Source organism: Bufo bufo, chromosome 2 (assembly GCF_905171765.1).
Source record: "Bufo bufo chromosome 2, aBufBuf1.1, whole genome shotgun sequence".
Taxonomy (NCBI): domain Eukaryota; kingdom Metazoa; phylum Chordata; class Amphibia; order Anura; family Bufonidae; genus Bufo; species Bufo bufo.
Genome location: NC_053390.1, coordinates 707,433,210 through 707,460,127, shown reverse-complemented (window position 1 = coordinate 707,460,127; position 26,918 = coordinate 707,433,210). Strand labels below are relative to the sequence as shown.

The 26,918-nt window shown below is 44.4% G+C and overlaps 1 protein-coding gene across 1 annotated transcript in view; it reads right to left on the bottom strand.

The window, feature by feature from the left end:
* The window catches only part of TLR3 (toll like receptor 3), a 51,075-nt gene that overhangs the window by 16,242 nt on the left and 7,915 nt on the right, over window positions 1-26,918 (bottom strand). The window contains exons 2-3 of the mRNA XM_040418756.1: window positions 1,004-1,454; window positions 728-919 (exon numbers count right to left, since the gene is read on the bottom strand). Of these exons, the coding sequence (XP_040274690.1) occupies window positions 728-919; window positions 1,004-1,447 (636 nt within the window). The 5' untranslated portion in view covers window positions 1,448-1,454. The remainder of the gene's footprint in view (window positions 1-727; window positions 920-1,003; window positions 1,455-26,918) is intronic.

Below are 26,918 nucleotides of genomic sequence, written 5' to 3'. Positions count from 1 at the left end.
GCATTTCAAAAATCGCACGCCTGTGTTGATTCGGTGCAGGCGCTCTGAGATAAGGAGGCTCGCCTCCTCAGCACTCCCTCAGTGCGCCTGCGCCGATGACGTCACCGAAAGAGAAGACGTCATCGGCGCAGGCGCACTGAGGGAGTGCTGAGGAGGCGAGCCTCCTTATCTCAGAGCGCCTGCGCCGAATCAACACAGGCGCGCGATTTTTGAAATGCTGACAGGGCCGGCCGGAGGAGGAGATCGCGGCTGGCCCTGTCAATCAACAGAAGGAGGGGGCGGTTTTCTGCGGCTGCTACCAGCAAGTAGACGCCCTACTTGCTGGTAGAAAGGTAATTAGCATATTATAAAAGTAAGTTTTTTGCTAAATCTACTGAACGAAAATTATTAATAACATAATGTATGGCAATATGGCAAGATAGGGATTATAAGTACACAAAAAAAAAATATGAGTTTAGTGGGGTGACAGAAGCCCTTTAAGTCCCCGGTTGACTGTGGATTTTGTTAGTGTTAAAGGTGTTATCCAACCCCTATAATGACCCCCAAACTCCCCGGGCACCTCATACAGGTTATACTTACCCCGCTCAAAATATCCAGAGATGGGGGCAGGGCAGCCAATACCTCTATAATGCCCCCCTTTAATCAGAAACAGAAAGGGGGTCTCATTTTAATTGTTGCTATAGGGCCACTTACCTTTTTGTTTGTTCCTGAATATATAACACCTTACCTCTTTCACAGGGTTGGCTGAAAGATCAAGCTTCCGCACTGAGTTTTTCCAAAGAAACATAAAATCTTCTTTCTTCAGTTCTTTAATCATATTATGAGAATACAGAAGTTCGGTGAGGTTTGAAAGCTGCTGTTGGTCTCCTAAAGCTGTAGTTGTCATTTTGTTGTGAGACACATCAAGAAGTTGCAAGCTCTGTCGAGAATAAAATCACCAGTTTAATCAAATTAACAGCAAAATGCATTTTGAAACTGGCTAAGATCATTAAAATGATAGCACCTGAAGATATTTGAATGGGTTTCCATTTATTTCTTTTATTCCATTAGAATTTAGCTTCAACTCCACAAGACCCATGCAGTAAAGGAAGGCCTTTTCAGGAATCTTTGTAAATTCATTGTGCTGTAGGTTTAGTATTTTAAGCAATGGTAGTAGTTGACATAAGTCTGTTTCAAGAACATGGAGAGTATTATAACCAACATCTAGATGCTCAAGTTTATCATATCTGGAGAGATTGGCTGCAGGCAGTGTCTTCAGGCGATTGTGGGAAAGGTCGAGGGTTGTAATGTTTGATGGAAGGTCTGAAGGTATAGTATATAATTCCAAGTGACTACAGTCAGCTTTCTCTGTTGTGACCTTACAGTGATTTTCAGCCATGATGGGTACCCTTATTATGACATACATAGTGCATAGCACATAAGCCATCAATATGTATGCAGATTTCATTTTCTTTCTGCAATAACAAAACATAAAAAAATTATATAATTTTAAGTATATAATCCAGAGATAAAACACATACAAACAGTTGAATTCAGGAGTCTGAAGGACACATGAGGCTGCTGGCCAGCTACATAAGTACTTGATGCTCCCAATATTAATTAACACTTTGTCAGATCATTACTTACCTGGCTGGAGGCTGTGAAGTGGTCTCAGGTGGCCTTGGGACATCAGCCCACTGGGAAGTTTCCCTTTAGGGTAAAATTGCCAGTCCACCCCGGGGTGATCAAGTAATATATCGAGTGTGTGTATTAGCATCAAAGATACAATTTTATAGATGGAATATCGATTATAAAAAAAATCGACTACAATGAATCGATCCAATAAAATCAAATAGGTTAAAATACATACATAAAAATACAGATAAAATGCAATATCCTTAATCGATAAAATACTAGATTTTTCGGGAGACCTGAGTATTTTTCTCAGTTGAAGTCCCAGTACAATAAACCCATGTATATGGGTGAGTCCCAATGGAATTAATCAAAGCTGTGTCCCAGTGGAAGTAATCAAAGATGTGTCCTCAGAGCTTTATATAAGGCCTCCGGCACACAACTGTTTTTTTTTAAGGTCCGCAAAAACGGGGTCCGTAGGTCCGTGATCCGTGACCGTTTTTTCGTCCGTGGGTCTTCCTTGATTTTTGGAGGATCCACGGACATGAAAAAAAAGTCGTTTTGGTGTCCGCCTGGCCGTGCGGAGCCAAACGGATCCGTCCTGAATTACAATGCAAGTCAATGGGGACGGATCCGTTTGACGTTGACACAATATGGTGCAATTGCAACGGATCCGTCCCCATTGACTTTCAATGTAAAGTCAGGAGTCCCTATTATACCATCGGATCAGAGTTTTCTCCAATCCGATGGTATATTTTAACTTGAAGCGTCCCCATCACCATGGGAACGCCGCCTCTATGTTAGAATATACCATCGGATATGAGTTAGATCGTGAAACTCAGATCCGACAGTATATTCTAACACAGAGGCGTTCCCATGGTGATGGGGACGCTTCAAGTTAGAATATACTAAGAACTGTGTACATGACTGCCCCCTGCTGCCTGGCAGCACCCGATCTCTTACAGGGGGCTGTGATCCGCACAATTAACCCCTCAGGTGCCGCACCTGAGGGGGGTTAATTGTGCGTATCATAGTCCCCTGTAAGAGATCAGGGGCTGCCAGGCAGCAGGGGGCAGACCCCCCTCGGCCCCCCCTCCCTCCCCCTATTGTATTAATTTCATTGGTGGCCAGTGTGCAATGAAATTAAAACTGGGGAGGGAGGGGGGTCTGCCCCCTTCTGCCTGGCAGCCCCTGATCTCTTATAGAGGGCTACGATATGCACAATTAACCCTTTAGGTGCAGCACCTGAGGGGTTAATTGTGCGGATCACAGCTCCCTGTAAGAGATCGGGTGCTGCCAGGCAGCAGGGGGCAGTCATGTACACAGTTCTTAGTATATTCTAACTTGAAGCGTCCCCATCACCATGGGAACGCCTCTGTGCTAGAATATACTGTCGGTTCTGAGTTTTCACGAAGAGACAACTCAGCTCTGAAAAAGCTTTTATGCAGACGGATCTTCGGATCCGTCTGTATGAAAGTAACCTACGGCCACAGATCACAGACGCGGATGCCAATCTTGTGTGCATCCGTGTTCTTTCACGGACCCAATGACTTGAATGGGTCCGTGAACCATTGTCCGTCAAAAAAAAAGGACAGGTCATATTTTTTTGACGGACAGGAAACACGGATCACGGATGCGGCTGCAAAACGGTGCATTTTCCGATTTTTCCATGGACATATTGAAAGTCAATGGGTCCGCGAAAAAAAACGGAAAACGTCACAACGGCCACGGGTGCACGCAACGGTAAACATTTTGCCAGAATTATACTCGATAATTCTGGCAAAATGTTTATAAGTACAGAAAATCGATAAGAACAGAACAGATTCTTTCTGAAAATTCGGAGACCCTCGTTTTGAAACAACTAAGCATTGTAACCACCCAATTCAATCACTAACACCTGTTGAAATCCAGTGTGGACAATTAAGGGATGATGTGGAGAGTTTAAAAGTCGAGGTTCTCAGACCACAGGTTACCCACTGAGGAAGAGAGAAGCTATCTCGAAACGTGTCTGGGCGGAGTACCTGTGCGTGAACTCGACTGCTATTTCTACATGGCCATGTACTGAAACCAACTATACAAGGAAAAGTTTCTGTTTGACTCACGGAACCTACAGACGGACCAAGTCCTGTGATACTTTGTGACGAGATCCTGAGAGCTGCTGCAGAGGGAAACCAACATTGCTGGACTGGGATGTGAATGGTGGGACGCCACCTGAAATAATTCCCATTTAAAGAACCTCTCGATCAGCGCCAAAGGTTGTGAGTAACTAAATATACGCTTAATCGTGAAAGCTGGTGCATTTTATTAATCATGCAGGCCTGAAAAGGCAAAATCATGTTCCTTATATAAAGCTCTGAGGACACAGCTTTGATTACTTCCACTGGGACACAGCTTTGATTAATTCCACTGGGACTCACCCATATACATGGGTTTATTGTACTGGGACTTCAACTGAGAAAAATACTCAAGTCTCCTGAAAAATCGAGTATTTTATCGATTAAGGATATTGCATTTTATCTGCATTTTTATGTATGTATTTTAACCTATTCGATTTTATTGGATCGATTCATTGTAGTCAATTTTTTATTTGATGCCAATACACACACTCAATATATTTTACTGTACTTAAATAAATAAGTTTGGATCCACATTTCTCTGGGTGTTTTGAGTGCCGGTCCAATTTCACTCACCAATTTATCCCAACAAGAGCAAGGGGTGGCTCTTTTTGTCCAGAGCACCTAGCGTGATTACTCATAGTGAGCCATCTGTTTATTCTCTCTAAGTGATCAAGTAATAGTTTAGGATAAAGTGGATTCCATAATTAAATTATTAAAGTTGGTTTTCCGGCCATTGTACATTGCTATTATATAGCAGAGCATACATCAGCAGGTTATGAACAGAGACATAAAGAGAACCACTGTGAGGCATCATGTTATAGGGAAGATAAAGCTGAGCGATATATAGTTTTATTGGAAAACGTGTAATTTACACTCACCTAAAGAATTATTAGGAACACCTGTTCTATTTCTCATTAATGCAATTATCTAGTCAACCAATCACATGGCAGTTGCTTCAATGCATTTAGGGGTGTGGTCCTGGTCAAGACAATCTCCTGAACTCCAAACTGAATGTCAGAATGGGAAAGAAAGGTGATTTAAGCAATTTTGAGTGTGGCATGGTTGTTGGTGCCAGACAAGCCGGTCTGAGTATTTCACAATCTGCTCAGTTACTGGGATTTTCACACACAACCATTTCTAGGGTTTACAAAGAATGGTGTGAAAAGGGAAAAACATCCAGTATGCGGCAGTCCTGTGGGAAAAAAAGCCTTGTGGATGCTAGAGGTCAGAGGAGAATGGGCCGACTGATTCAAGCTGATAGAAGAGCAACGTTGACTGAAATAACCACTCGTTACAACCGAGGTATGCAGCAAAGCATTTGTGAAGCCACAACACGCACAACCTTGAGGCGGATGGGCTACAACAGCAGAAGACCCCACCGAGTACCACTCATCTCCACTACAAATAGGAAAAAGAGGCTACAATTTGCACGAGCTCACCAAAATTGGACTGTTGAAGACTGGAAAAATGTTGCCTGGTCTGATGAGTCTCGATTTCTGTTGAGACATTCAAATGGTAGAGTCCGAATTTGGCGTAAACAGAATGAGAACATGTATCCATCCTCTGATGGCTACTTCCAGCAGGATAATGCACCATGTCACAAAGCTCGAATCATTTCAAATTGGTTTCTTGAACATGACAATGAGTTCACTGTACTAAAATGGCCCCCACAGTCACCAGATCTCAACCCAATAGAGCATCTTTGGGATGTGGTGGAACGGGAGCTTCGTGCCCTGGATGTGCATCCCTCAAATCTCCATCAACTGCAAGATGCTATCCTATCAATATGGGCCAACATTTCTAAAGAATGCTATCAGCACCTTGTTGAATCAATGCCACGTAGAATTAAGGCAGTTCTGAAGGCAAAAGGGGGTCCAACACCGTATTAGTATAGTGTTCCTAATAATTCTTTAGGTGAGTGTATATATTTACCTCTCTGTCCTTTCTGAGTTCAGCTGTACACAGGGCCATCTTATCAGTGATTTATAGCAGCAGCTTTCTCCTACCTCCCCATTGAATACACATACAGTACGTGCTCTTCCAAACTTCCATACATATGTATGTATGTATGTATGTATGTATGAGGGAGTCAAGAGAGCCAGTGTGTATACAGAGATAGCTAACACACATACACACATTTTATACCAACTCATATCAGCGGCAATGACCATCATATGTATGCTGTGGGCCTCTCTACTCTCCCGTTGTTATTCATTCATCCAGGACCCAGGTCAGCTCTTCTACATCTCTAGTCCTTTCAAGGCAGCCAGTGCTGTCAGTAATGAGCGGCAGTTTTAAAACAACTTCCTAGTTTGCAGACTTTGATTTAAAGGGGTATTCCAGTTGTTAGAAGTTATCTTCTATCCACAGTTATCCCCTACCGCTAGGACCCCCAATCAATCACAAGAATGGGGGCCAATACCCCTTTAGCCCCCCTAAAATGAACAGAGCAGCCAGTCACACGTGTGCGTGGCTGCTCCATTCATTTCTATGGGAGTTCCGGAGATAGCCGAGTACAGTGCTCATCTATCTCTGGAATTCCCATAGAAATGAATGGAGTGGCCACACGCATGCCTGACTGGCTGCTCCATTCATATCAGTGGGGCTACAGGGGGTACGGGGCCCCCATTCTCATTATCAGTGGGGGTCCTACCCCCACCAATCTAATAGTTATCCCCTATCCTGTGTTAAGGGGATAACTTTTAACAACCAGAATACCCCTTTACAACCCTACAGTAATTAGCACTAATCTTTTTTAATACATATATATATTTTTAGCACATCATGGTTGTAAGGTATCACAGCCATTCTGGATATATTTGTAAATGTTATGTGTATAAACCCTTTGGATCCAGAGGAAACAAAACAGACTGGTTTTGAGAGCTCCATTTATATAAGCAGGAATATAACGAGAGTTTGAGCGTCGCGTGTTTGATTTAAGTGTGTGTTTGTATAAGTGTGCAACTTCAGATTAAGTGACTTCAAATTCAGGGACTTCAGTGGGGGACTGCAGTAAATCAGTTTCTTATTAATGCATTATATTGTATTTTTCGCTTTCATTGTGTAATCCCCATTAGTATGTTTTCCATAATTGACAGTGCAGTCCAGTGCACATCTTGTCTGATGTATGCAGTCCTGGAACAGCCGTTCGAGGGTGTATATTATTGTTCAAAATGTGAGAAAATTACCCATTTGGAATCACAAATTGAGTATCTAAACGGGCGAGTTTCAACACTGAGAGGAGTTAACTATTTGGAAAAGAGTTTTCTGCTCACTGAGCAAGCACTCTATGGGGTAGTTGAGGGGGAGGGTGAAAGCGAGGAGGCAGAGGAAAGTGAGGTAGCTAGCTGGGTAACAGAAAGCGGGGTAGAGGGAAGAGTGCAAGGGAGGCTATCCCTGATCTGTCACACCCCAACAAGTTTCCACAGTTGGCAGATGAGGGGGATGCCGGTTCAGGGACAGCACTGCTGCAGCCGGACACTTCCTCTGACAGTCAGGGGAATGCCAACTCCAGTAAGCAGGGGACCAGGAGAGCAGGGCAGGCCCTACAGGTGCTGGTAGTGGGAGACTCTATTATTAGGGGAACAGATAGGGCAATCTGTCACAAAGACCGTGATCGCCGAACAGTGTGTTGTCTTCCTGGCGCTAGAGGTCGACACATTGCGGATTGGGTTGACAGATTACTGCGAGAGGCTGGAGAAGACCCAGCAGTCATGGTCCATATCGGAACCAATGACAAAATTAGAGGAAGGTGGAGAGTCCTTAAAAATGATTTTAGGGATTTAGGTCAAAAGCTTAGGGCAAGGACCTCAAAGGTAGTGTTTTCTGAAATACAGCCTGTACCACGAGCCACACAAGAAAGGCAGTGGGAGATTAGGGAGGTTAACAAGTGGCTAAAGAACTGATGTAGGAAGGAGGGGTTTGGGTTCCTGGAGAACTGGGCCGACTTCTTTGTCAGCTACAGGCTCTATCGTAGGGATGAGCTGCACCTCAATGCGGAAGGGGCAGCTGTGTTGGGGGGAAAGATGGCTAGAAAGTTGGAGGAGTGTTTAAACTAGGGACTGGGGGGGGAGGGTAATTACATTATAGGATGGGAAGATAGTGCAGATAGAGACCGGGGGCAAGGTAGTGGGGGAATGGAAGGAGGGACTAGAACAGTTCAGAAGGATAGGTGTAGGGTAAAAATATACATAAACCTCTTAATTGTATGTATACTAATGCCAGAAGCCTGACTAATAAAACTGGTGAACTGTTATTAGTGATGTGTGAGGAGGACTATGACATAGTGGGAATAACTGAGACATGGCTGGATGATAGCTATGACTGGGCAGTTAATGTACAAGGTTATAGTCTGTTTATAAAGGATCGTCAAAACTGGAGAGGGAGAGGGGTCTGCCATTATGTAAAGTCCTGTCTAAAGCCCACAGTCCGAGAAGATATAAGTGAGGGACATGAACATGTTGAGTCACTGTGGGTAGAAATACATAGAGGCAAAAATAATAATAAATTACTAATAGGAGTTTATTATAAACCGTCTAACATACCAGAGTCCACAGAAAATCTAATACTAAACAAGATAGACAAGGCGGCAAATCATAATGAGATAGTTATTATGAGGCACTTCAACTACCCAGATATAGAGTGGGAAACTGAAAGCTGTACATCTCATAAAGGAAACAGGTTCTTGGCAATAACCAAAGAAAATTACCTTTTCCAACTGGTTCAGGATCCGACTAGAGGGACGGCCATACTGGACTTAGTATTAACCAATAGACCTGACATAACAAAAGATGTGCAGGTTGAGGGACACCTGGGAAATAGTGACCATAAATGAATAACCTTCCAATTATCCTTCAAACGAGCATTTCTACAGGGAGGAACAAAAATACCAAACTTCAAAAAAGCTAACTTTAGCCAACTAAGCGAGGGCATAGGCCTAACTAATTGGGAAAAAGTCCTCCAAAAAATAAATATCGCCACAAAATGGGATATTTTTAAAAGCATCCTAAAATCTAATTGTGAGAGGTACGTACCTTATGGGAATAAAAGGTTAAAGAACAAGAAGAAACCAATGTGGATAAATAGAACTGTAAAAAAGGCAATAAATGACAAAAAAGAAAGCATTTAAATCACTAAAACAGGAGAGTAGCGAGGAAGCACTGAAAAACTATAAGGAAAAAAATAGAATATGTAAAAAACAAATAAAAGCCGCCAAACTAGAGACCGAGAGATTAATTGCCAAAGAGAGCAAAACTAACCCTAAAATGTTCTTCAATTATATAAATGGTAAAAAATATAAATCTGAAGGTGTCGGCCCTCTACAGAGCAATGAGGGGGGGGGGGGGGAGTTGCAGAGAGCGACGAGGAGAAAGCAAAGCTATTAAATATTTTTTTTCTCCACTGTATTCACTGAGGAAAATAAACTGTCAGATGAAATGCAGAATGTAAAAGTAAATTCCCTATTAAAACTGCCCTGTCTGACCCAGGAAGAAGTACTAAAATGACTTAAAAAGATTAAAATAGACAAATCGCCAGGGCCAGATGGCATACACCCCCTGTATCCTAAGAGAATTAAGTAATGTCTTAGCCAGACCATTATTTCTGATATTTACAGACTCTATACTGACAGGGAGTGTTCTACAGGATTGGCGCATAGCAAATATGGTGCCAATATTCAAAAAGGGTGCAAAAACAGACCCCGGAAACTATAGACCGGTAAGTTTAACATCTGTTGTGGGTAAACTGTTTGAAGGTTTTTTTAAGAGATGCTATCTTGGAAGATCTCAATGAAAACAAGCAAATTACATCATATCAGCAAGGCTTCATGAGGGATCGGTCATGTCAAACTAATTTAATCAGTTTCTATGAGGAGGTAAGTTCTAGACTTGACAGCTGCGAATCAATGGATGTCATATATCTGGACTTCTCCAAAGCATTTGACACTGTACCAAATAAAAGGTTAGTATATAAAATGAGAATGCTCGGACTGGGAGAAAACGTCTGTATGTGGGTAAGTAACTGGTTCAATGACAGAAAACAGAGGGTGGTTATTAACGGTACACACTCAGATTGGGTCACTGTCACTAGCAGAGTACCTCAGGGGTCAGTATTGGGCCCTATTCTCCTCAATATATTTATTAATGATCTTGTAGAAGGCTTGCACAGTAAAATATAAATTTTTGCAGATGACACTAAACTCTGTAAAGTAATTAACACTGAAGAGAACACTATACAGCTACAGATGGATCTGGATAGATAAGAGGCTTGGGCAGAGAAGTGGCAGATGAGGTTTAACACTGACAAATGTAAGGTTATGCACATGGGAAGGAATAATGCAAATCACCCGTACATACTAAATGGTAAAACACTGGGTAACACTGACATGGAAAAGGACCTAGGAATTTTAATAAACAGCAAACTAAGCAGTAAGAACCAGTGTCAGGCAGCTGCTGCCAAGGCCAATAAGATAATGGGTTGCATCAAAAGGGGCATAGATGCCCGTGATAAGAACATAGTCCTACCACTTTACAAATCACAAGTCAGACCACACATGGAGTACTGTGTACAGTTCTGGGCTCCTGTGAACAAGGCAGACATAGCAGAGCTGGAGAGGGTTTAGAGGAGGGAAACTAAAGTAATAACTGGAATGGATGGACTACAGTACCCTGAACGATTATCAACATTAGGGTTATTCACTTTAGAAAAAAGACGACTGAGGGGAGATCTAATTACTATGTATAAATATATCAGGGGGCAGTACAGAGATCTCTCCCATCATTTATTTATCCCCAGGACTGTGGCTGTGACGAAGGGACACCCTCTGCGCCTGGAGGAAAGAAGGTTTGTACACAAACATAGAAAAGGATTCTTTACGGTAAGAGCAGTGAGACTATGCAACTCTCTGCCTGAGAAGGTAGTGATGGTGAGTGAGTGTAATAATATTATAGGCTATAGCTACTAGAGAGGGGTTGTTGATCCAGGGAGTTATTCTGATTGCCTTATTGGAGTCGGGAAGGAGTTTTTCCCCCCTTAAGTGGGGAAAATTGCCTTGTACCTCACAGGGGTTTTTTGCCTTCCTCTGGATCAACTTGCAGGATAACAGGCCGAACTGGATAGACAAATTTATTTTTTCAGCCTTATATACCATGTTACTATGTTATAATGAATGTACACTGATGTATGAATTTTCCACTTGTAAATTGTTAAATTATCTAATCGATTTAATCACTGTATAATCATGTTCACTATGTTGTGTGCCTATATATACATGTATTTTGCGGAGCACTTTAGTCACTGCTTGACAAAGGCTCCAATGAGATGAGCTGAAACGTTGCATTGGGTGAATAAAGAGATCCACTTCATTTTTACTACTTCCAGAGTGCTGCCTCTTTCTACTACTGCATTACATATATATATATATATATATATATATATATATATATATATATATAAAAGGAAAAAACCACTGGCAGCACCACCCTAAAAGAGTGTGGAAAAATAGACGGGTGCAGTGTCCAAGTACGGCAAAAGGTGCTTACCCACTTATAGAAAATAAAAATCGGACTGCACTCCAAGCATTTCTTCAGAGAAGTTAGTTTTTATTCACCCATATGGTGGCAAAAGCGACGTTTCGGCTCAAGCATGAGCCTTCTTCAAGCATTGGTGAACAGTGAACAGCAAGTATATAAAGGTGTGCCAATACATACATTCAATCAAACAACATAATTGATGCTTTAAAAATAATACATGTGTACAATATATAAATATGTGCAAAAACCGCGTAATGGTCATGATTGTAAAAGTGACTAGTGCATTACATACAGTAAATCTCTATGATACAACGAATTACATAAGAAAACACCATAAGACATATAATTGGTTACATCTGTAACCCATCAATACATCATTCATGCATCAACTGTAATGGTGCACATGTGCAAATAAGGAAGACTAATGAATTGCTACCTGGGGGAGTGATGGCGCCCACATGTACCATAGCGCTGATCCGCGCGTCCTCAGGAGACCAACGCGTATGTCCCAGTCGCATCACGTCATCATTGGGAGACAGGCTGATGCATAACAGTGCCGCCTACTGATGACATCAGCGGCGCACCCGATAGCATGTCACCGCCTTCTCCCATCGATGACTCCACATAGCGGCGCATGCGCAATAGCTACAGCAAGCTGTTTGCCGCCATATTGGAAGAGGGAATCTGAGCAAAAGGGTAATCATTAACTCTGTCGTTTATTGCCTTGTTCGTTCCACATCCTCAGTTACTGTGGTTGAATACCACCATGATGCAGGTTGGATGAGTAACCATCCTTTCCAAAATGGTAAACCCAAATCCACTCGTCACCCCAATGCCAGCGGCACGTCAGTGTCATCAGCATTGTAGGATCTTGCCCTGCTTCAATACATAACTGTGAGGGTACTCCTCATTACAACAGAACGGTTTAAAACAAGCGACAGTATCCGCTACAGCAAAGAAAGTATAAAGTGCTCAGTATCGGCTACTGCAAGGGAAGTATAAAATACTCCTCCCTTTTTTAAAAAAAATTCATCTTAACGGGACATACGCATGGAACCCAGAGAAAAGAATATCTCAACACAATTATTTTTTCGTGGGCTCATCCTCCACCATTAAGGTTCATCAGTTTTCTAAGGTGCCACCTGTGCAAGTGTATCTGAAAAGATAATGCAAAAGTGTCAGTGTCATATATTAGTAAAATTACCTATTACATTTATATTAAAATCAATTTCTTACTCATAATTATGTGTTTACATTTTTTTTTCTTTTTTAAACCAATGAATCTGTCAACCACAGGAGGTAGTTTGGAGCCCACATCAATGGAACATAGGGGCAAAGTGACCTCCTCACAGAACTCCACCGTATCTATAGTCGATATTTAAACCTTTGGGATGCAGACTTTGTAGTGTCTGGATCCAATACATTTCTCTTTTTTTGAGTAGAGATACCCGATCCCCACCCCTCCGTGGCATTGGAACTTGATCTAAGATCCAACATCTGAGATCTTTTTCTTTATGTCCCAGTAGCCCAAAGTGTCTCGGCACTGGCAAATCTTTGCGTCCCTTTCTGATTGTATAACGGTGATTATTTAGCCTAGTCTTCAAATCCGTGGAAGTTTCGCCTACGTACAGAAGTTGGCATGGACAGGAGAAGACATAGACTACAAATGAAGAGTCACATGTTACGTGAAACTTGATGGGATATCTTTGTCCTGTGTCTGGGTGTGTGAATGTCCTAGATCTACAAATCAGGCTACAGTTAACACAATGTAGGCACAGGAAACAGCCTGTGCCTGATGGTGCCAACGTTGTCTGCCTGGTAATAGATCTGGGTCCCACATCCGCCCTCACCAGTTGGTCTCTTATATTTTTACACCTACGATAGTATCGTTTTTAGGCAACTGCCAAGTATTGGCCAATGTCGTTTCAAGATTTTATTAATTGCGCCGCTGTATTCTGAATAGGTGGATACAAACGTGATTCTTTTCTGTATCTTCCTGTTATCCTTACCCTGCAATAGGGAATCCCTATCTACAGCCAGCGCTTTTTGTCTCTGCTCAACGAGCAGTTTGTCCGGATATCCCCGTTGTTTAAACTTAACAACCATGCTGTCAACCGTATTTTCAAGGGTTTCACTGTCAGCTACAATTCGCCTTGCTCTTAAAAATTGTGAATATGGCAAATGCTTTACCATGCTGCGTGGATGACAGCTCTCGTACCTCAGCATCATATTCCTGTCGGTGGGTTTAGTATACAGTACTGTGGATAGCATTCCATTCGTAACCACGACATTAGTATCAAGGAACTGAACTGAGGTATCTGAGTAAGTCACCGTGAACTGTAGCTCACTATCCGCATTATTGAGGTAACCATGGAAATCCAACAACTGTTGTTCAGTACCTGTCCAGATGAGGAAGATGTCGTCTATGTATCGCCACCATCCCAAGATGTGTTGGGCATGGCGGGACCCATAGACGACATCTTCCTCAAACCTGCGCATGAAAATATTGGCGTACGCTGGGGCCACATTGGACCCCATAGCAACGCCGCGTTTCTGGACATAATACGTGTCTTGGAAAAGGAAATAGTTGTATTCCAATACAATAGTAAGAAGCGAGATAATGAAGGCGCAAGCCTCTGGTGTCATTGATGACATGTCCAACATACCTTGTACCGCAGCTATACCCTTTTTATGGTCAATAGAAGTATACAAGGATATGACATCAAACGAGACCAGTGTGATCCTACCCACATCTTCAAGATTGACCTTACTCAATTTTAACAAGAAATCTGACGTATCTTTGATGTAAGATAATCCCCCTGTAGAAAAATCACGTAACACTTTGTCTAAAAAAATGGATATGTGACAAAATACAGAATCAGTGCCCGAGACAATAGGGCGCCCTGGTGGGTCCACCATTGTCTTGTGCACCTTTGGCAACACATAAATTACTGGGGTAATGGGGTGGGAAACAATAAGATATTCCTTAAGCCCCTCATCTATAATACCTGCTTGTACAGCCTTCGTCACACATTGTTCAATGATACGTATGATATTAAATTTGGGGTCATGTGGTATCAGATTATATACTTTTACGTCATTTAATTGTCTTGTGATCTCTTTTATATATTTGATGGTATCCATCACTACAACGGCACCGCCTTTATCGGCGGGTTTTATCGTTAGGTCATTATCCTTCTTTAATTCAACTAATGCATACACCTCGGCCGCAGTGAGGTTGGGGTACCTGAAGTCCTCAGTACGAGGGAGAGACCTCAGGACACCAATCTCATTCTTGACAGCCGAGATGTATGCATCAATGGCTGGTTCATTTACCACTGGATTGAAATAGCTCTTATTGGACAGATTAAACATTTTACATGAGAACTCGCTAGTTCTTGTTACCTGCTCCCCACTCTTTCCTTGGAACCACACCTTTAACCTAATGGAGCGGAAAAAATTACTCAGATCAGATTCAACATCAAGCCAATTTACCTGAGCATTAGGGCAAAATGATAACCCTTTAGATAAAACGGTTAACTGCGCGGGGGTCAATGTTTTGGAGGAAAGATTAATAACCGCTATTTCTTCTTTTTTTGTATTTGAGTCCGTGTTATGTATATGAACCAGCCATTGATGCATACATCTCGGCTGTCAAGAATGAGATTGGTGTCCTGAGGTCTCTCCCTCGTACTGAGGACTTCAGGTACCCCAACCTCACTGCGGCCGAGGTGTATGCATTAGTTGAATTAAAGAAGGATAATGACCTAACGATAAAACCCGCCGATAAAGGCGGTGCCGTTGTAGTGATGGATACCATCAAATATATAAAAGAGATCACAAGACAATTAAATGACGTAAAAGTATATAATCTGATACCACATGACACCAAATTTAATATCATACGTATCATTGAACAATGTGTGACGAAGGCTGTACAAGCAGGTATTATAGATGAGGGGCTTAAGGAATATCTTATTGTTTCCCACCCCATTACCCCAGTAATTTATGTGTTGCCAAAAATGCACAAGACAATGGTGGACCCACCAGGGTGCCCTATGGTCTCGGGCACTGATTCGGTATTTTGTCACATATCCATTTTTTTAGACAAAGTGTTACGTGATTTTTCTACAGGGGGATTATCTTACATCAAAGATACGTCAGATTTCTTGTTAAAATTGAGTAAGGTCAATCTTGAAGATGTGGGTAGGATCACACTGGTCTCGTTTGATGTCATATCCTTGTATACTTCTATTGACCATAAAAAGGGTATAGCTGCGGTACAAGGTATGTTGGACATGTCATCAATGACACCAGAGGCTTGCGCCTTCATTATCTCGCTTCTTACTATTGTATTGGAATACAACTATTTCCTTTTCCAAGACACATATTATGTCCAGAAACGCGGCGTTGCTATGGGGTCCAATGTGGCCCCAGCGTACGCCAATATTTTCATGCGCAGGTTTGAGGAAGATGTCGTCTATGGGTCCCGCCATGCCCAACACATCTTGGGATGGTGGCGATACATAGACGACATCTTCCTCATCTGGACAGGTACTGAACAACAGTTGTTGGATTTCCATGGTTACCTCAATAATGCGGATAGTGAGCTACAGTTCACGGTGACTTACTCAGATACCTCAGTTCAGTTCCTTGATACTAATGTCGTGGTTACGAATGGAATGCTATCCACAGTACTGTATACTAAACCCACCGACAGGAATATGATGCTGAGGTACGAGAGCTGTCATCCACGCAGCATGGTAAAGCATTTGCCATATTCACAATTTTTAAGAGCAAGGCGAATTGTAGCTGACAGTGAAACCCTTGAAAATACGGTTGACAGCATGGTTGTTAAGTTTAAACAACGGGGATATCCGGACAAACTGCTCGTTGAGCAGAGACAAAAAGCGCTGGCTGTAGATAGGGATTCCCTATTGCAGGGTAAGGATAACAGGAAGATACAGAAAAGAATCACGTTTGTATCCACCTATTCAGAATACAGCGGCGCAATTAATAAAATCCTGAAACGACATTGGCCAATACTTGGCAGTTGCCTAAAAACGGTACTATCGTAGGTGTAAAAATATAAGAGACCAACTGGTGAGGGCGGATGTGGGACCCAGATCTATTACCAGGCAGACAACGTTGGCACCATCAGGCACGGGCTGTTTCCCGTGCCTACATTGTGTTAACTGTAGCCTGATTTGTAGATCTAGGACATTCACACACCTAGACACAGGTCAAAGATATCCCATCAAGTTTCACGTAACATGTGACTCTTCATTTGTAGTCTATGTCTTATCCTGTCCATGCCAACTTCTGTACGTAGGCGAAACTTCCACGGATTTGAAGACTAGGCTAAATAATCACCGTTATACAATCAGAAAGGGACGCAAAGATTTGCCAGTGCCGAGACACTTTGGGCTACTGGGACATAAAGAAAAAGATCTCAGATGTTGGATCTTAGATCAAGTTTGCCCCTATGTTCCATTGATGTGGGCTCCAAACTACCTCCTGTGGTTGACAGATTCATTGGTTTAAAAAAGAAAAAAAGAAAAAATGTAAACACATAATTATGAGTAAGAAATTGATTTTAATATAAATGTAATAGGTAATTTTACTAATATATGACACTGACACTTTTGCATTATCTTTTCAGATACACTTGCACAGATGGCACCTTAGAAAACTGATGAACCTGAATGGTGGAGGATGAGCCCACGAAAAAATAATTGTGTTGAGATATTCTTTTCTCTGGTTTCCATGCGTATGTCCCGTTAAGATGAATTTTTTTTTAAAAAGGGAGGAGTATTTTATACTTCCCTTGCTGTAGCCGATACTGAGCACTTTATACTTTCTTTGCTGTAGCGGATACTGTCGCTTGTTTTAAACCGTTCTGTTGTAATGAGGAGTACCCTCACAGTCATGTATTGAAGCAGGGCAAGATCCTACAATGCTGATGACACTGACGTGCCGCTGGCATTGGGGTGACGAGTGGATTTGGGTTTACCATTTTGGAAAGGATGGTTACTCATCCAACCTGCATCATGGTGGTATTCAACCACAGTAACTGAGGATGTGGAACGAACAAGGCAATAAACGACAGAGTTAATGATTACCCTTTTGCTCAGATTCCCTCTTCCAATATGGCGGCAAACAGCTTGCTGTAGCTATTGCGCATGCGCCGCTATGTGGAGTCATCGATGGGAGAAGGCGGTGACATGCTATCGGGTGCGCCGCTGATGTCATCAGTAGGCGGCACTGTTATGCATCAGCCTGTCTCCCAATGATGACGTGATGCGACTGGGACATACGCGTTGGTCTCCTGAGGACGCGCGGATCAGCGCTATGGTACATGTGGGCGCCATCACTCCCCCAGGTAGCAATTCATTAGTCTTCCTTATTTGCACATGTGCACCATTACAGTTGATGCATGAATGATGTATTGATGGGTTACAGATGTAACCAATTATATGTCTTATGGTGTTTTCTTATGTAATTCGTTGTATCATAGAGATTTACTGTATGTAATGCACTAGTCACTTTTACAATCATGACCATTATGCGGTTTTTGCACATATTTATATATTGTACACATGTATTATTTTTAAAGCATCAATTATGTTGTTTGATTGAATGTATGTATTGGCACACCTTTATATACTTGCTGTTCACTGTTCACCAATGCTTGAAGAAGGCTCATGCTTGAGCCGAAACGTCGCTTTTGCCACCATATGGGTGAATAAAAACGAACTTCTCTGAAGAAATGCTTAGAGTGCAGTCCGATTTTTATTTTCTATATATATATATATATATATATATATATATATATATATACACATACATATACACTGAAATATATATATATATTAAGGGTATATGGGAGTTTTAAGGGAGTTTTATGGGGGAGGTAGGTATTTCCGATTAAGCTAGCGGGACAGAATCTGGACAGTGTGTGGTGTTATTACTGCTGTGAACACCAAGGTCTTCCATCCGACTTAGTTGGAGCCTCTTATTAGGCTGGAGATAAGAACTGATACTCTGAGATCGCAGACATCTCCTGCGATTATTTGCAAGCAGAGTCACATAACTGACATCCTTGGCGATTGTTGGAGAAAATATATTCGCAACGCAATTTGTTTCATGATCATTTGCGATTCCCTTGCGATTATTTGAGGTCCACACTTATTGTACGCATTGTTTTATTTTATGGATGTTTTTACTATTTTATGTACTGGCTCCTTATATTAAATATGTGTGATTATTGACGTATTCATTGAGTACTTGCTGCCTTTTTCCCAAATTTGGAGTGCCCCTCATTATCTATTGATGATTTAAGAACTGGTTGGTACCTCTATACTGCGTCCGCCTATCCTGTCTACCAAAGCGAATCCCCACAGTTGGTGAAGGATGCAGGCAATCGCAGTAAGGCTGACGTAAAAGCCAAAATGTTTTTTGTTTTTTCTCTGGGCACGGATGTATGTCCTGGATTAAACCAGCTAAATTTCAACCCGTGTTACTCGGCAAAATAGAAGCTGTAATGAAGGCCCTCTTGGAGGCTAACCTGCAACAGCGGGAGGCTAATAAGCAGCAGCAAGAAACAAACCAGATGCTGCTGCAACACGTGATGGCTCTACAGACGGCAGGAGCATCCCCGAGCGTTCACGATGCCCGGAAAGCGGTTCGTACGGCGATCCCCAAGATGGCGGTATTCGAGAAAGTGGCCGTGAGGGAGAATCTACACCAAGATCAGTGGGCTGTGGTTGTCGCTCCGTTCCTGGCATCCGAGTCCCAGCAGGTGTATTTCGACTTACCAGACGAGCAAGAAGCCGATTACCAGAAAGTGAAGGGTGAGATCCTGGCGAGGCTGGGGTGAATGTGTTGGTCCGGGCCCACAGGGTGCACCAGTGGGAGTTTAACCCACCTGAGCCTGCGAGACCCCAGTATTATGGTTTTTTCCACCTTTTTCAAAAATGGCTACAACCGGATGTACTGGTCCCACTGCTATGCTGGACCATATTTTAGCTGATATGTTGTGGAAGGCGTTGCCATACCCTCTTCAGCATTGGATTGGCCAGGCGTCTCCTGTTAATGCCCTTGAAATGGTGGACCTGGTAGAACAATACTAGGCTATTTCGGGAAGGGGGGCAGTTAAACCCCGACAATCCCCACCTCAGACCCGGAGACTGGAGCTGAAAAAGCCCACCCGGGAGTTACCCACTGCGGACCTGGCTCCGGTGATCTGTTGGAGGTGTCATAAGCCTGGTCACGTAAGGGCCGACTGTTCCCATAGGGTTGAGCCCATGGGCACTAACTATGGCTACTGTCGGTCGCTATATGCCAGAAAGCTGTGTGCAACAGGTACTAGGGAGTCTCTAGATAATAATCACCTGTGCCAGGTGGAAGTGGGAGACACTCCAGCGGTGGCTCTGCTGGACTCAAGGAGTCTGGTGACCCTGGTAAGGGCTACCCTGGTGCGACCAGCTGAGTTTACTGGCCGGAAAGTCGAGGTAATGTTCATACACCGCTCTGGTGTCCTTAACCACGGTTGCCGGCAGAAGGATTCATGAAGTGGCTGTCGCCACAAATCTACACTATGGACTAATATTAGGAAGAGACTTCCCGGGCTTCCCGATACTGTGTCCAGATATGAGACTTACCGGTCCCCAAGAGTCAGGGATAACCCCAGGGGATTGGCCAATGCTCAAGTGGGAGGCCAGAACCCTGGGAACCCGAGGCCGAAGGGCCAGCAGTAGGGGTGACCGCCACTTCGGTGGATGAGGGGGGAACAACCCCGTTGAATGTGATGGTTGGGGAGGTGGAGGACTTGCCGCCGGGCCCTGAATTGGCAGACTTGAAGGTCTCCGGTGATAATTTCGGTACAGAACAACACAGGGACCCGACATTATCCCCAGCCTGGGAGAATGTGTTAATGATCGATGGTGAACCACAACAACCGGGGGCCGAGTCGATATTTACGCATTTTGTGGTTCTCCATGATTTTCTGTATCAGGTCAACCAACTACGGTGAGAGAATGCGGAACAGTTGGTGGTGCCCAAGGCTTATAGCAAACTGGTACTAGATCTAGCGCACCAACATGTTCTCGAGGGTCATCTGGGATTGCAGAAAACACAGGACCGTATACTACAGCGGTTTTACTGGCCCAGTGTGTTTAGAGAGGTGGAAGAGTTTTGTAAGTCTTGCCTGATCTGCCAGATAACTAGCCCCCAGCCCCATTTCAGTAGTCCCTTAGTACCTCTCCCGATCATCAAGGTCCCGTTTGAAAGAATCGCTATGGATCTCATACGACCAGTACCAAAGTCCGCTAGAGGGCACCAACACATTCTAGTCATCCTAGACTACTCTACCCGGTACCCGGAGGCGGTGCCACTGCGGCATACATTGGCCAAACTCATAGCTAAAGAGTTGATGGAGAGGTTTTCCCGCGTAGGACTACCCAAAGAGGTTTTGACTGACCAAGGGACCCCGTTCATGTCCAAGGTCATGAGGGAATTGTGCAAGTTGCAGCACATAAAACAGTTACGGACGTCCGTCTACCATCCGCAAACAGACGGGCTGGTAGAAAGGTTTAACCAAACCTTAAAAAAATATGTTAAAAATAGTGGTGTCCAAAGATGGAAGGGACTGGGATCTCCTCCTGCCCTATCTTATGTTCGCAGTGCGAGAGGTGCCCCAGGCCTCTACTGGGTTCTTGCCCTTCAAACTACTATATGGAAGACATCCTTGCGGGCTGTTGGACGTAGCCAAGGAGGCATGGGAAAAACAGCCCACTCCGTATAAAAGTGTTATTGAATACGTCTTCCGGATGCAAGAACGGATAGAGACCGTGTTGCCACTGGTTCAGGAACATATGGAGGCGGCTCAGCGAGCCCAGAGTCGAATCTATAACCGGCAGGCTCAAGTCCAGAGCTTTAACCCGGGTGATCGGGTTTTGGTTCTGGTACCGACAGTGGACAGTACGTTTTTGGCTAGGTGGCAGGGGCCCTACGAGGTAATAGAGAAAATTGGAGATGTAAATTACAAGGTACACCAGCCAGGGCGGCGAAAGCCGGAGCAGGTCTACCATGTTAATCTACTAAAACCTTGGAAGGATAGGGAGACCTGCGCTGAGGACAGAACACAGTCGGTTTGTCTAGGGGAAGAGGTTTTGGCCCCTCTGTCTGCTGCAGGGGAAGCAGTTGCCACAATTAGAATTGCTGACAGCCTCTCCTTCAAACAGGCTCAGGAAGCCAGGGAGTTCGTTAGTCGGAACACGGATGTGTTCTCTGAACTCCCTGGACGCACTTCCATAATCCAGCATGATATTGTCACTGAGCCCCAGGTAAAACGTCCGGTTAAAGCCGTACCGGGTGCCCGAGGCTCGGCGAAAAGCCATCTCGGAGGAAGTGAAGTTAATGCTGGGGCTGAATGTCATCGAGGAGTCTAAAAGTGAGTGGGCCAGCCCAATAGTTCTAATACCCAAGCCAGTTGGGACATTACAGTTCTGTAATGATTTTCGTAAATTAAATGAGATTTCTAATTCTGATGTGTATCCCATGCCCCGGGTGGATGAGCTAATCGAGCGGTTAGGACAGGCAAGGTATTTCTCGGTCTTGGACCTCACCAAAGGGTACTGGCAAGTGCCCTTAATGGAGGATGCCAAAGAAAAAACTGCCTTCATCACCCCTGAGGGGCTGTATAAGTATAAGGTGTTACCCTTTGGCCTTCATGGCGCCCCCGCCACGTTTCAACGTTGTACTTCGTCCGCATCGTAGGTACACCTTGGCTTACCTGGACGATATTGTCATTCATAGTACCGAAAGGGAGAGTCACCTGCCCAAGGTGCAGGCTGTAGTGGACTCCCTTCGGGAGGCTGGACTAACCACTAACCTAAAAAAATGTGTGATAGGGTTAGAGGAGACTAAATGCCTAGGATATGTCATTGGGCGGGACTCATCAAACGATGCCGTCTGTGGGGCTTATCTTAGGAATCGCAGCACGGACTGCTTTCCGGGCATCGTTGACGCTCGGGTTGCTCCTGCTGTCTGCAAAGCCATCACCTGTTGTAGCAGCAACTGGTTAGTCTCCTGCTGCTGCTTATTAGCCTCGCATTGCTGCAGGTTTGTCTCTTGCTGCTGCAAATTAGCCTCCACGAGGGCCTTCACAACAGCCTCTATTTTGTCGTGAGGAACTGGTTGTAATACAGCTGGTTTAATGTACGACATACAATCGTGCCTGAAAAATGCAGAAACCAAAAATATCGGCGTTCCCACCAGCCTCACTGCTTGTGCACGCATCCTACACCAAATGCAGGGTTTCGCTCTAGAAGATAGGGTAAGCGGGCGCAGTACAGAGGCAAAATACAAGTTCTTAACTCAAAATGTCAGCGTTTATTCACACTTGAGGCAATTATACAAAACAGAACGTAACTTTGCAGTCTTGGTGTTAATTCACACGCAAAATGGAAAGTTCATATAACACAAATCACCTTGCTGGCAGTTATGCCTCCAGTACTCCACACAAGGCTTCAGGGAACCTATTTCCCCAGCGTTCGGATCTCAGCCCTCCAGCATGGAACAAAGCCTCAGATCCCAGAAACAGAGACATCTCTGCTGAGCCCAGCTGCCTATTTAAGGACAGCCAGGTACTGCCAAAACCCGGCCTTGACTGTGGGGAGTAGTCACCCACCCAGCACTTTGACTACTCCCAGTAAGAGCCGCCCTGGGTCAGCTATTTCCAGCCATACTAGCTAGCAAGGTGTCAAACAGCAACTGCTGCCGACACAGAAAACTGGCTCTTACTTCACCGAGGCCAGGAACCTCGGTGACACATACCTATCATCTACGATAATTCCTTGTGCCTTCTTACAGAACATATAGAATGATACAAAAACTGCATCTAAAAAAAGGAGGAATAAGTAATCCAAAACCCAAAAGTGTATCAAATTTTGAATAAATATTGGCACATTTTACAGGCGGACAATGACCTGTGAGACACAATAACCATACGTCCCAGTATTACACGTCGCAGAGGCAAAAATCTTAAAGACATTCTTGTTCAGTTTTTTTAGTCCAACGTCTCCTTCAACGACATGGCTTACATCGAAGGTGGTGGGTACACATCCATGTGGCAGGTGATGCTTTTGCCCTTTTCTTAAAAAAACGAAATCATTCATAAATCCAGTTAATAACAAATCATATTATTTCAAAGAGTTTATCAACTGTCAGACTACAGGTATAATTTACATCGCTCAATGTCCCAGTCAGAAGATCTATGTGGGAAAAACAATCCAAGAGTTCAGACGTCGAATCTGTCAGCATATTAGTAGTATCAATACCAAAGCAGATACGGTAATTTCCAGACATGTCAGACAACATCACGATGGTGACCCCAAATGTCTCCAATTTTGGAGTATTTGTAAGAAGTCACTTGGGGCTAGAAATGGGACAAAATCGTATTACAAGAAAAAACAAAGTGGATTTATAGGTTGGACAATTTGAGTCGAAAAAGGACTAAATGAAGGTTTTACTTATTCCTCCTTTTTGTAGATGCAGGTGTCTTTAATACAGTTTTTTGTATCATTCTATATATCCATACATGTGAGCAGTAGTAATACCACAGTAAGGCCCCTTGCAGATGAGCTTGCCAGATTCAGTCCGGATGCGTTGCAGGCGGGTTCAGGGAAACCCGCGCGAGTTTGCACGCAAATAGTCTGCGATTGCGTTGTTCAGTTTTTGCCACGCAAGTGCAAAACGTTTTCATGCATTTTGCACGCGCGTGATAAAAAAACTGAATGTTGGTACCCAGACCCGAATCCGGACTTCTTCACTGAAGTTCAGGTAATTTTTTTAAATTATTTTTTAACCCTCAATGGACATTTTACTTAGCATTCTGTATTAAAGAATGCTATTATTTTCCATTATAACCATGTTATAATGGAAAATTATAAAGTAAATGGACTTTAATGGGGTCCCGGGGCTCATCTGTAACAGGGAGCCGGCGACGCACTTCCCCTTCACAGCGCCGCCGGAATCCAGTGCATGTAGTGGAGCAGGGACGCGGCCGGCGTCCTCGCTTCCACAGTAACCAGGGGGCAGGGAGGACCCGGCAGCGCACGCCTCCTCAGCGCAGCCAGCGTCCTCTATCCTTTAGACAACGAGTTGCAGGGGAGCTGAGCGCCGATAATTGAATTGTGTAACATGAGTCACGTGATGCTGGCCACGTCATGTGACTCATCACTTAGGGCTATTTTAACCACCTCCGGACCGCTGTACGCACAGACGCGTCCTGGAGGTGGTTGTTTAATTCCTCCTGGACGCGCCGGCGCGTCCTCTCGCGAGACGCGAGATTTCGGTCACAGCCGGCCCGCGCATGCGCATCGCGGGCCGGCAAAAGTTAAAGGACTATTGCATCAGCAACCTGCCAGCCAATGATCGTCGCTGGCAGGTTGCTGATTTTTAAAAAATCGAATCACAAGCCAGATAACAGATCATATTAGTAAATATGATCTGTTATATGGCTTCTCTGCTCCTCTGCTGGTCCTTTTCGTCGGTTGGATCCAGCAGAGAAGCAGACATCACTGTGAGTACACACCAAACACTGCCCTTAGCCCCTGATCACCATCCATCACCCCCATCATCCAAATTAACCCCTTGATCGCCCCCTGTCAATCACTTAGTGAAAGACAAAAAGTGATCAGTGTAAACTGACACTTTTTTTTTCCACTAGTATTGGCTGTTAGGTTTTAGGGATAGTTTAGGCCCCTTGGTTAGGTAGTTAGCATCAGTTAGCGCCCACCCCACCGCACCGCAGTCACTTTTATTCGCTGTTTAGCGTATCGCTAATCAGCATTTGTACTTTTATAGTATCTGTAAGTGATCAAAACTGATCACGGTCAGATCTATAATAGTATTAGTGTCACTTTAGTTTCCCCTCCACCCAAAACGCAGTGTTTGCCCGATCAGGCCTGATCGGTCGCCCACACGTGCGTTCACCCACGCCCGCCCCACCGCAGTGACAAAAAATTATTTTTTTTTGATCACTGCACATTTACTTTACACGCTCTGCGGCGATAAAAAAATCAGTTTTGATATTTTTTATCAACCGCAGCGGCCTCCGGTACTTCGCTAGCCTCCCCTTTGTAAGACAGGCTTGCTTTTTTTCTTGGGTAGTCTCAGGGAATACCCCTAAATTTAGTAGTCCAAATGTCAAACAGGGGGTATTCTTCTGAAGAGGCCTACAGGATTCTGACCCAGTCGGATGAGGAGTGGGAACCCTCATCTGACGAATCTAGCGGGTCAGAATATGAACCTGTAGAAAGCAGTGGCTCTCTGACCCAAAGTTCGGACGAGGAGGTTGAGGTCCCTGGCAGCACCAGGCGTACCCGGCCCCGTGTCGCTAGACCACAGGTTATGCAGGATCCGCTTCAAGAGCAGCAGAGTGGGGCTGTCGCTGCCGGATCACGTGGTGAGGCATACACCAGCAGCGCAGCCCTTCCTGGACCTAGTACCAGCACTGCCGTACAACCTGGTGAAGTAGCGAGCACCAGAAGGGCAGTTGAAGCTGGTACGGTGGCACGTGCACTAGTTACCCCGTCGCAGCCACCGCACAGACAGGCCCGTAGAGCCCCTAGAATCCCTGAGGTGCTGGCAAACCCTGATTGGCAGTCACCAACTTCAGCCGCACCAGTAGTTCCCCCTTTCACCGCCCAGTCTGGAGTTCGGGTTGAGACGGCTCAGATCAGTACGGCCCTGGGATTTTTTGAGCTGTTCTTGACTGCGGAGCTCTTGGACTTAGTCGTGGCAGAGACCAACCAATATGCCACACAATTTATAACCGCAAACCCGGGAAGCTTTTATGCCCAGCCTTTCCGGTGGAAACCAGTCCAAGTTTCCGAACTTAAAATTTTTCTGGGCCTTCTCCTCAACATGGGCCTGACAAAAAAGCATGAATTGCGGTCATATTGGTCAACGCACCCAATTCATCACATGCCCATGTTCTCTGCTGCTATGTCCAGGACACGATTTGAGGCCATCCTGCGTTTCCTGCACTTTAGCGACAACACCACCTCCCGTCCCAGAGGCCACCCAGCTTTTGACCGGCTCCACAAAATTCGGCCCCTCATAGACCATTTCAACCAGAAATTTGCAGATTTGTATACCCCTGAGCAAAACATCTGCGTAGACGAGTCCCTAATACATTTTACCGGGCGCCTTGGCTTCAAACAATACATCCCAAGCAAGCGTGCCCGGTATGGGGTCAAATTGTATAAGCTCTGTGAAAGGGCCACAGGCTAAACCCACAAATTTCGGATCTATGAGGGAAAAGATCAGACCCTGGAGCCGGTCGGTTGCCCTGACTACCTGGGGAGCAGTGGGAAGACAGTCTGGGACTTGGTGTCACCCTTATTCGGCAAGGGGTACCATCTTTATGTGGACAATTTTTACACAAGTGTGGCCCTCTTTAGGCATTTGTTTCTAGAACGGATTTGCGCCTGTGGCACCGCGCGAACTAGTCGCGTGGGCTTCCCCCAACGGCTTGTAACCACCCGTCTTGCAAGGGGGGAGAGGGCTGCCTTGTGTAACGAAGAACTGCTCGCGGTGAAATGGAGAGACAAGCGTGACGTTTACATGCTCTCCTCCATTCACGCAGACACGA